Source organism: Vulpes vulpes, chromosome 5 (genome assembly GCF_048418805.1).
Source record: "Vulpes vulpes isolate BD-2025 chromosome 5, VulVul3, whole genome shotgun sequence".
NCBI classification, from domain to species: domain Eukaryota; kingdom Metazoa; phylum Chordata; class Mammalia; order Carnivora; family Canidae; genus Vulpes; species Vulpes vulpes.
Genome location: NC_132784.1, coordinates 73,014,565 through 73,025,316, shown reverse-complemented (window position 1 = coordinate 73,025,316; position 10,752 = coordinate 73,014,565). Strand labels below are relative to the sequence as shown.

Below are 10,752 nucleotides of genomic sequence, written 5' to 3'. Positions count from 1 at the left end.
CAGGAGCTCGGGCTGCAGAACTTGCTGTAGCTACTCACAATGCCGGCCCCACCCCTGGCTTAACCTTACCACTCAGGGGCAGTTCCCTGCTGAGATGCTTGCTATAGGTCCTCCAGAGGTTATTCTGGAGCTGGGGGAGTGGGAGACAGGTGTGGGCACATGAAAGGGTGCTGGTCTTCTAGGACGGAGACGTGGTTTGACCCAGCTTTGTCCAGGACTTTGCTGTGTGACCTGAGCCCAGTCAGGCCCCCTCTCTGGGTCTCTGGGTCTCAGTTCCCTCATCCCGGCTGGTCTAGCTCTCTTCTCCTGTGGCTCAGGGCGGACTGAAGGAGGGAAGTTCTGGCCCAACTTGCCCAGAGGCCGTTCTAGCCCAGCCAGGTGATCAATTCCAGGCAGGGACCCGGCAGGGAGGGGCTGCCCTGGGTGCCTCCTGCACACACGGCCACTCTTTGTTTCTGGGACCTAATCAGGCCTGAGATCTGGGGAGGAAATTCAGGCAGCTGTGCTGCTGCCAAACTGGCTGGGCTCGTGCTCCCCTCCCAGTCCTGAAGGGAAGAGGAGAAACAGATGCTAGTGCTCCTCATTCTGTGTGTGTGTGGTGGGGGGGCGGGGGGCTGCTGCTCTGTCCTCCACACCTTTTCTCCCCAGAACCACGGGACCATCAGCCCTGGGAATGTCAAAGAAACCTCATACTCCCAGTCCTCACTCTCTCCATTGCTGCAGAGGCTGCAGAGGGAGGGACTGGAGGAGTGCCCCCTGGTGAGGTTCGGGAACATATTCATTAAGATTGGGTACAGGGCAGCCCGGGTGGCTCGGGGTTTAGCGCCGCCTTCAGCCCAGGGCCTGATCCTGGAGACCGGGAATTGAGTCCCACGTCGGGCTCCCTGCATGGAGCCTGCTTCTCCCTCTGCCTGTGTCTCTGCCTCTCTCTCGCCTTGTGTTTCTCATGAATAAATAAATAAAATCTTTAAAAAAAAAAAAAAAAAGATGGTGGGGTATAAGGAGGAAAGGAGAAAGCCTCACATGGAATGTGCTGAGTCCTGGTCTTTAACCCCAGCTGCTAACTCGACTCAGGACCAAGTAGCCTCAATGTGTCACTGCCCTTGCAGGGTTGTGGGCAGTAGGAGAGAGGGCACTGCTGTGGGAGACACACATTGTGGTCCACTTGGCCAGTGCCATGCTATGTCCTTTCAACTACTTGGGCCTCTTATTCCCCATCTGTGAGAAAGAGTGCATACCTAGCTGGCAATGTTGCCAGGAGTGGTGTAGGAGTGGGCCTGGCACCCACGAGGTGGTGAGAAACGATGTTGCCCGCCACCACCTCCTCTGTTCTCCAAGACCTTTAGCCTCTCCTGAGGCCCCGGGACACAACCCCCTGGGTCATAGTGCTTGGCATGAGTGAGGAGGGCAGCTAGGATTCCCCTCCCGATATAGAAGAAAACTAAGCTGGAGAGGAGGGGGAGGGAGGGGGAGTGCAAGGAGGGGCTGTGGGTTTCTAGTAAGGTGCGTTGCTTAAAACCGCCTAGATTCTGTGGTCAGACTAGACCGAGATTCGTTCGTAAGCCGCTCTTTCCCCTGCACCTGCAGATGATAACCCGTAGAGGGAATTGGGCAAAATAATGTACTACTACTTTCAGGGTACCAAGACCCCGAGGGCCACGTCCGCGCGGGTCAGCCCCGCGACCCCACCCAGGCCCCGCCCCTTTGCCCACAGCCAATCAGTGGCGGCCTCACCGGAGCGTCAGCTCCCTACCTCCCGCCGCTCGTCTCCCGCCACAGCCCCTTCTAGGGAAGCCGCCCGGTTTTGGGAAGATTCCCAGGAGTCTCCCCGCGTCCCTTGGGGAGCAGCTGAGGACCGGGAGGTGCACCCGTGGGCCGAAAAGCGCTTTGAGATTGAGGCCGACTTCGAGGACCAAGCCTCCCCTCAAACCATTTTACAGATGGGAAAACTCGAGACCCAGAGAAGGGAAACACTCGTCCAGGTCACCCCTCGGCTAAGAGCAGAAGCCCGAAACGGAGTTTTTTCCGGGAAGATGGGAGTGCACGTCCGCACAGTCCATGCGGGAGCTGTGGCCGAAGCCCTGCACTAACAGTGCTGACCAGGGGATCGAGACTGCGTGGAAGCCTGGACTCTTCCTTGCCTCAGTTTCCCCAGCACTACCTCTGGTGGGGGGACGGGAGACGAGGCAACTGGCCAAACGGGCTCCTGCCAAGACCCTCCTCGCGCCTCCCCAAGTCTGATCGAGGTTCCTTTAGCGGGCTACCTCCCGGCCCTTTAAAATCCGGCCCTCCCGTTCGAGCCTCTCGGCGTTCCATTGGAGAGACTCCAGGGTCCTGGTCCCTGCTCTGGCATGAACTGCTCAGACTACTGCGGGAGCGGCCCTGGAACTGCTAACTGCGCAGGCGCAAGAGCAGCCCACCCGGAAGGCGGAAAAACCCGGTTCCAGCAGCGCCGGGAGGGTCGGGGGCGGAGAGTGTGTCAGCCAATGACCTGAAGGAGCAAGGAGGGCGGGATCAGGCCCGCAGTTGCTAAGCGCTACCCCAGTGGGAGGTGATCTAAGATATGGGGTGAAGGGTGGTTCAATGGCCCCTCACGTCATCACCCTTCTGGCCCTCGGAAGTTGAGCAACGGTGAGGCGGGCCTAGGACCGGAAGCAGGAAGGAGGGCGCAGGAAGCAGGGTGCTGCAGCCCGTCGTACAGTCGGTCCGTGTGAGTCTGTCGGTCCCGAGGGCGGGATGGAGAAACTGCGGCTTCTGAGCCTCCGCTACCAGGAGTACGTGACTCGTCACCCGGCCGCCACGGCCCAGCTGGAGACGGCAGTGCGGGGCCTCAGTTACCTGCTGGCAGGTGCTACCCTGACCTTTGCCCCACCCCTTCGGGGCTCTGACCCCTGACCCCGCCGGCCCCTTCCCTTCAGAGTCGGGGTAGTGATGGCTGTGCTTGAGAACTACCTTGCAGGTTCCCGTAGGGCATAGGGAGGGGCCGTCCGGGGCCCCGAAGCCGCAGGCTGAGGCAAATACTCACCGCCCCCTCGTGTGCCTTCTCCCCAGGTCGCTTCGCCGATTCGCACGAGCTGTCGGAGCTGGGTGAGCGGGGCTCTGGGCTGGGCGGGGGGCGACCGCCGGGTTCGCAGTCCTAGGTGTTCCGTTCGATCGTCCTGTGCTGTGACTGAATCGGACAAGGCCCAGCGGCCACTGTCTTGGGCCCTCCGTGTCCCCATAGTCGGGAGACCAATCTGGGGGCCTTGACTGGTCGGGCAGCTGGCCAAGTACCTCTCCTGCCTTTGCCCAGTTAATCTTCCCTATAGTCCTATGAGGTAGGTACTGTTACTGTCTTCAGTGTCCGGTTGAGGGGACAGAAGTTCGGTGAGGTGAGGGGACAGCTACTGATGATCCCGGAGCCAGGATTCCAACTCGGATTTCTCACATTCAAGGAGCCCCACACTGTAACTTCCTCAGGAGTGTTTGCCCAGGGAGCACTGGAGGTAGTGAAGGGAGAGATGGAGCCGCCAGGTGACCGGTGCCCAACAGCAGGGCGGCAGCTGCTTTGTCACCGAGATCAAACCATCCTTTCTTGTTCCAGCCACCCACACGAGATCCTCCTGGGGAGTGTGGAGCTCGGAGGGGGTGGGTGGGGAGGCAGGTTGGTTTCCACACAGCCTGCGGTGGGCGGAGTAAAGCAAGTGACAGGTGATCGTTGTGGCCCTGGGGAGAAGGGGAGGGTGTCGAGGCTGCAGAACCAGCCCTTCAAGGCCACACCGTCCCCCTCAGTGTACTCTGCCTCTAACCTGCTCGTGCTGCTCAACGATGGCATCCTGCGGAAAGAGCTTCGGAAAAAGTTACCTGTGGTGAGAATTCCATCGGGAGCTGCGGGCGGGAAGCACAGGGACTAAAAGTGAAGGAGTAACCAGCAGCCCACGTATGTAGCATGGGCTGTGGTCTCAGAGCGTGAGACGTGCCTCCGTCCGTCTGAGTTTCAAGCCATCTCGTTAGGTGAAGGAGTGAGTTGTCAGTGCCCCTCAGATGAAGAGACTGAGTTTCAGAGACATGGAGTAGCAGGTCCCACCTGGAGAACTCAGGCCTGCACTTATAGTTCTAGGGGAAAATCCACTCTTCCTGTCAGGCTTCCTAGGGGGGAGGGCCTGGGGCAGCCCCCCACCCCCAAATCCTGACCTCTGGGCCTGGGGTCCTTGCAGCCTCTGTCCCAGCAGAAGCTGCTGACATGGCTGAGTGTGCTGGAGTGCGTGGAGGTGTTCATGGAGATGGGGGCCGCCAAGGTGTGGGGTGAAGTGGGCCGCTGGCTCGTCATCGCCCTCATCCAGCTGGCCAAGTATGTCGGGACCGAGGAGGGCAGGCCCTGGGTGGGGGTGTCTCGGGACCAGCAGTTCATATGGGGTTCACAAGAGCACCCCTGACCCCCTGGGGCTAGCTGCCTCCCCTGCACTCCCCACCCAGGGCTGTCCTGCGGATGTTCCTGCTGATCTGGTTCAAGGCTGGCCTCCAGACCTCACCCCCCATCGTTCCGCTGGACAGGGAGACCCAGGCACAGTCCCCAGGTAAGCTGCTTCTATACTCTGGAGTGGCCTGGGACATGGAACTAATTTGTGGGCTCAGAGCTGGCCAGCAGGAGTAGCGTGTTGTCTGTTTATGGAGCACATCTGTCCCTATCAGCTCAGTTTTCTCTCATCACCCTGTAACGTACAGAGAAAAAGAAAAATCAGAACTTGGACTCAGAACTACTGGCACCAGAGTCCTCATTCCTTTTTGTGGGTGGCAGGAATAGGGGGCGAAGCATAAATAGGACACAGAGGTCTTGCCAACCATGTCTTTGGGACTCATTCTGTATTTCAAGAGTTGCATGAGGCAGGGTACTTGACATATCTGTCCCTTCAGGGCTTTGGACTCCTCACCAATTGGCCACCAGGCCTGGCGCTTCTGGCCTTCACTGGGGACCGTTCTTTGTTTCTCTACCTGGTCATATTGCAAGCAAGGGACCGAGAAGACCTGGCCCTTCTGGTGGTGTGGTCCACACAGTTATGGTTGGGCTGGGCTTTCCTGGCCTCACTCCAGTCCCTGGGAAGCCTGGGTTTGGGGCAGCTCCCCTGCCTTGGGTGATGCTGGGCTTTGCCCAGGCCAGGGGGAGTGCTGACCAGAGCACCTCAGCTGCCGCCTTAGTGCAGGCTTTTCCATGTCCATCCATTCTCCCCTTAGCCTGTGAGCATTCTCTGCATGCAGGTTCTCTGCAGGTTCTGCTGGAAACATGTCCCTTTGACAGAATCTGTCCTTGCTCTTAGATGGCGACCAGAGCAGTGGCAGCCAGGAGCAGTCATACGTGGGGAAGCGGTCAAATCGAGTGGTACGAACCCTCCAGAATAGTAAGTGTAGGATGTAGTGGCCTGGGCACCTCAGTGCTGAGGTCAGCCGCGGCCTGATTGCTCATCAGCTGCCTTTGTGTTCTAGCTCCCTCCCTGCACACGAGGCACTGGGGAGCCCCCCAGCAGCGGGAGGGACGACAGCAGCAACAGCGCGAGGAGCTGAATGTTCCCCCCACCCCACTGGGGCTGCAGGAGACCATCGCCGAGTCCTTGTATATTGCCCGGCCCCTGCTGCACCGTATCCTCTGCCTGCGGCTGCCTGGCACTACGGGCGGGCCAGGAGTGGGGCGGGCGGGTGGACCACGTGCTGGAGACATCCTTGACACCTTGGCCGTCAGTGCTCAGCCTGGGCCTGTGGGGTCAGCGGTCGTGGACACCCTGGCTCCTGTCTGGCGTCGTGGACGTGACCAGGTGAGCCTGGGTCTGCCCGGGGAGTGCACTCCTTCTGCCGGGCTTCATGCTGCAGGCCTGTCCTCACCTGAGCAGACTGGGGCCCCCATTGCTAGCCCTGACTGGTGCCCCTTCCTGCCTCCAGCCTGAGCCTTCTGAGCGACAGGAAGGGCTTGACCCGGAGGGAGCGGCTGGAGCTACGGCGCCGGACCATCCTGCTACTCTACTACCTGCTGCGCTCCCCATTCTACGACCGATTCTCCGAGTGAGGACAGGCTCCTACAAGTGGCGAGGCCCACTCTCGGCTCCAGCCCCTGTGCATGCCTTCCCTTCCTCCCAACTTCCTCAATCCTTGGGCACTGAGCACCCACTGTGTGCTGTCCTGGGTGTAGCCATTTCCCTGGCCCGGCCCAGCCCTGCCCCAGAGCTGGCAGGCCGTGGGCACATACATGCAGGAGTTAAGCAGCGTCAGCTCACGGAGGGCAGGGCTACCAGGATGGTGGCGGGTGCGGACTTTCTTCCTGTGGGGTAGTCTAGATCCCCACTTCGCAGAGGAGGCCCTCGAGGTTCAGGGAAGTTTAAACAGAGCCACCCAGCCAGCCAATGGCAGAGCCAGGTACCACATCTGTGCTCTCCCTTGGCCTGTCCCTACCATGTCCCGCACCTGCTCTGTCACTTTCGAGGGTCCAGAGCTTCCAGCTTCAGCCAGACACAGAGGGCCTACTGGTGGCAAGTAAGGGGGACTTGAGGGCAAGTTCCCCAAGGCCTGCCAGGTGACTGCCTGAGGGCAGACAGATCTGAGGAGGGGTCCCTCTGGACAATGCCAGGGGCCATGAGATAGACCGGGGACTCCTGGAACCCCCTCCATCTCTGTCTTAACTAGTCCTCTGCTAGAAGAATAGTAACTGGAATTACATACATACAGTTATTTATTTATTTATTTATACTTTATTTTTGAAGGTTTTTAAAAAAACATTTTATTGATTTATTCATGAGAGACACAGAGAGAGAGGCAGAGACATAGGCAATGGGAGAAGCAGGCTCCCTGCGGGGAGCCCGATGTGGGACTCAATCCCGAGACTGCAGGATCACGACCTGAGCCAAAGGCAGATCCTCAACCACTGAGCCACCCAGGCGTTCCTAGAATTACAATTAATATTAAGACCACATGACCTCTGTTTTGCTTTGGTTTGATTTGCTTTGTTTTTGAGGCAGTAGGAAATAAGTTTGCACCACATTGGTGAAAATAAGCCTGGCCCAGCAATTCTTATTTTTCAGATAAGTGCAAGCTCACAAGGTACTGAAGCCAAATCCTATTCCTAGCGCTAAAGGAATATTCCAGAGACATACAGGGACCATATGACCTCTCCCCACAGACAGCCTGCACTTTGCAGAGGAAGTGTGGCCCCAGGATCTTGGAACTGAGGCATTTTGAGGCGACAGTACATACAGAGGTGGCTCTGCAGGCAGCAGGCCTCTAGTGGGGCATGCGCACCTGCCGACCTGAGCAGCCTAGCACCCTTACAGCAGTGACCCAGACTGAGAAAGTTCTAGAAACCTGTCAAGAGAAATTCCTGGTCCCCCCAGAGGACAGGAAGCCCCCTTTCCTTACTGTCGGAAATCGAGTATGTCTCTGGAGCTAGGCTGCCTGCCTGTCGTGTGACCTTGGGCAAGTGGTTGAACCATACTGTCCCTCATCTGTAAAATGGGGACATGAGAGTGCCCACCTCATTGGGTTGTTGGAGGTCTTAACTGACCTCATCCTACAGTAGCACTTAATGCAGAAACACTTAACAAATGCTGAATCTAACCATTGCTTCTCTCGTTACGATCCCGAACGCCATTGTCTCACCCACGTTCTCCTGGGGGAAAGCCCTGTCTCTGAAACAAATAGGGCCTTGGGCCTGCCCCTTCTGCCGAGGGTGCCCCCCTCAGACTGCGTGCTCCCCTGTGACCTGGTCACTCAACATTGGCTTGTGAGCTTTCAGGGTGGCTCGGCTCTTCTTCCTTCCCTTGGGGCCCTCATCGACCCTGTGCTGGGATTGTCCCGCACGTGGAGCATGTTGACTCAGGAGCTGGAAGGGCAAGACGAGGGGGAGAGCAGTGGGAGGAGGGTCTGGGGTGCCGTGAGTAAGCCACCTGCCCAAAGCTGAGCTGTGGGCGGCCCGGGCCTGTGGCCCAGAGCTCTCCTCCTCTTGTACCAAGGTCTGCAGGCACCCGGGCCTGTGGCCCAGAGCTCTCCTCTTGTACCGAGGTCTGCAGGCACCCAGGCCTGCTCCCTGTTTATCTTCTCTCTGCAGGGCAAGGATCCTCTTCCTGCTCCAGCTGCTGACAGACCACGTCCCGGGCATTGGCCTGGTCGCAAGTGAGTATGGGATAGGGTGTGACGGTTACCGAATATCATGAATCTTTTGAGTGGCCCCCGGTCTTTTATCTCCTTGAAACTTGATTCTTAACACTATCAGGAGAGGGAGCCCAGATGTCAGGTTGGGTGGGTGACAGCTTCTGGGCAGGCCCCAGGCCTGAGCCATAGAGCCTCAGGGGTGGCTGGAAGAGGGTGTCCTGTCTTGGGAGGAGTGTTGGACCACCCCGGGTTGTTAGCCTTTGCCCTGCGCCGGGATCCTGGAGCTGTACACCCCTGGCTTCTCTGGGGATTCTCTGGCGGAGCTGGAGCCCACCAGGCGTTTGGAGCTCTTATCTCAGCAGAGGAGATCTTTGCAAAGGGAGACCGAGGTTGCTACCGATGGCGCCTCCCTAGGGGCGGCCAGGCGGGGCAGTCAGTTGGGCTTCTGGCTGGGCAGATGTGAGCAGCTATACTGGGCAGCTGTGGCTCAGAAGGGCCTTAGGTAGAGCAGAGTCAGATTGGAGTCTGGCCCTCAGCCCCGAACTCTCTTTCATTGCAGGGCCACTCATGGATTACTTGCCCACCTGGCAGAAGATTTATTTCTACAGTTGGGGCTGACACATCCCTGGAGTGGGTGCAGGGAGGGGCAGGGTGGCACGTTCTGCTGCTGTGGGCAGGGGCGGCGTGGGCTGTTCAGTTCCCCGGGGCCTCTTTGCCCTAATAAAACTGACTGGCAGCGCCCGAGCATGTGGCCTCTCCATGCCCGCCGCCCAGGGCTCCCAGCACCCCGCCTGGCCAGCAGAGCACCCCCCTGACAACCTCGACTTTTCACCCTTGGGTGATGGAGCCGCTACTGCTCGCACTTGTCCCTGGGCCGAGAAGCCTCCATCAAGACTGGGACCTGGGCTCCTCTGGCCACAGAAACCTGGGATTTAGCCTCATCGAACGTGGGAAGCTACAGATGTAAACTCAGCTCCTCTCACTGGTCCCTGGTGACAACAGACAAGGCCGAATGGGCAGTGGGCGACAGCTGCCTGTTGTCCTCTGGCCAGAGCCTCTGCCCCTTCCTCCAGGGCCCTGTGGATCCTGCCGCCCTAGGTGGTGGCTGCAGGCCAGCCTCTCTGGGTGGAGCCTGGTGAAAGGTGGGCCCGGTGTGGCTCGGGGACACGGCAAGCCCTGAGCCCTCACTTGACAGCAAGAGGTCTTCTCCCGTGAGCAGAGGAGGTCAGGCACCAGCCAGCCCTGGGGCCAATGCTGGGGGTGGGCTTCTCCCGGGAGCCCAAGAGGCTCTGGGGAGAAGCGGGTGCAGGTTCAGGGGTTATGAGCTGGGGTCTCGGCCAGCTTCCTGGTGGCCACGTCTCCCGGAGCCACACATGCTGCTGGGGAGGGTTGCAAGGGCCCAGATGGAGCAGCTGCAGCCTAGCCCTTCTGCCCGGACTGTTGCCTTCCTCAGCCTCCGCCCCGTCCCCTTTACCCTCTGGACAGACCCTACTCTCCTGCTAGAGTCTCTAGCCCGGTGAACGGCCCTTCAGTTCTGAGGGTTCCATCTGCACCAGCCTCTGCCCTGCCTCACGTCCTCTGACACCCTGCGGGGAGCTCTGGGAGGGGGTGCCACCTCCCTCTGCTCCCCTCAGGTACCTCTGGGGAAGGCTCACCCAGCTCCTGGGCCGGAAGGTGAAGGGACAAGCCTTCCATTGAGTGCAGTGACCTTCGCTGGGCACCTGCCCTGTAGCGGGCGCTGGGCCTGGTGCTGCGCATGCGGCGAGGAGGAAGCAGGCCTCCTTGCTGTCGGGCTCTCGCCCAGATCAGGGGACACGTAAACACCAGGGTGTGGGCAATAGCTTGAAGCGTGTACCTGCGGGAGTCAGGGCAGAGGTGGGCCAGCGGGGGTGCTGGCTGCCTAGCCGACACCCGCGGAGGGCCCGCCGGCAGGGAGGCCTCCGGTCAAGCAGGCTTTCCAACGGGTAACCCTGCGTCCACCCTGCATCCACGTTGGGCGGGGAGGGGAGGTTGTGTGCAGCACAGCGGGCACGTGATGTCACAGCAGTGGGGGCCGCGGCGGGGGCCTCACCTCCTGAGGGGTGAGGTGGGAGGCCATGGGCCAAATCTGGGCCAAATCCGACGGGGCATCACAGACCTGGGGAGAAACTGAGACCTGCCTCCAGAGGGCAGTGAGACGGGACCCTTTCAACCTCCTCCCAGCGGCCTGGTGCCGGGGTGGACCTTGCCAGAAGCTGAGCAGTGACGGGCAGCAGGAGCCCTAACAGAGGATGGAGCCTGCTGAAGGCCATGGCAGGGGGAGTGTGACAGGGTGGAGGTGGATCCCTGGCGGGCCTCGGGACTGGTCGTGGAGAGAGAGAGACGGTGGCATCTCAAAGGCACAGTCTGCAGTGAAGGAGATGCCAGCGCTCGTGAGCCTCGGGGTTCCTGAGGACAGGAGCCAGGGAGGCCCTTCTCTGGGCCTCGGGCACCTTGGCGGTGACAGGACTGGGCCAGACCCCTGGGAGGTCTGCGGTCTTCGAAGCCACAGGGTTTCCGAAGCAGAGCCCTGCTCAGCCCTCAGGCTCTGATTCCATAGGCGTGGATGGGGCCTGGGGGGGCGGGGGTGTTTGAAGGCTCCGGCTCCTGACGTGAGCTGGCCCA

General features: G+C 59.9%; 1 protein-coding gene across 2 annotated transcripts; it reads left to right on the top strand.

The window, feature by feature from the left end:
• The first annotated feature begins 1,751 nt into the window (after nt 1-1,751).
• PEX16 (peroxisomal biogenesis factor 16) lies at nt 1,752-8,853 on the top strand. Of its 2 annotated transcripts, XM_026004125.2 has the most exons (11): nt 1,752-2,848; nt 3,052-3,087; nt 3,772-3,848; nt 4,197-4,330; nt 4,456-4,556; nt 5,295-5,375; nt 5,461-5,613; nt 5,714-5,786; nt 5,911-6,030; nt 8,066-8,130; nt 8,669-8,853. In XM_026004125.2, the coding sequence occupies exons 1-11, from the start codon at nt 2,737-2,739 to the stop codon at nt 8,725-8,727; spliced, it is 1,011 nt and encodes a 336-aa protein (XP_025859910.1). In that variant the 5' UTR covers nt 1,752-2,736; the 3' UTR covers nt 8,728-8,853. The 2 variants fall into 2 exon arrangements, with proteins under 2 accessions (XP_025859910.1, XP_072614928.1); XM_072758827.1 differs by lacking the exon at nt 1,752-2,848 and having other exon boundaries at nt 3,070-3,848.
• Nucleotides 8,854-10,752: the final 1,899 nt, after the last annotated feature.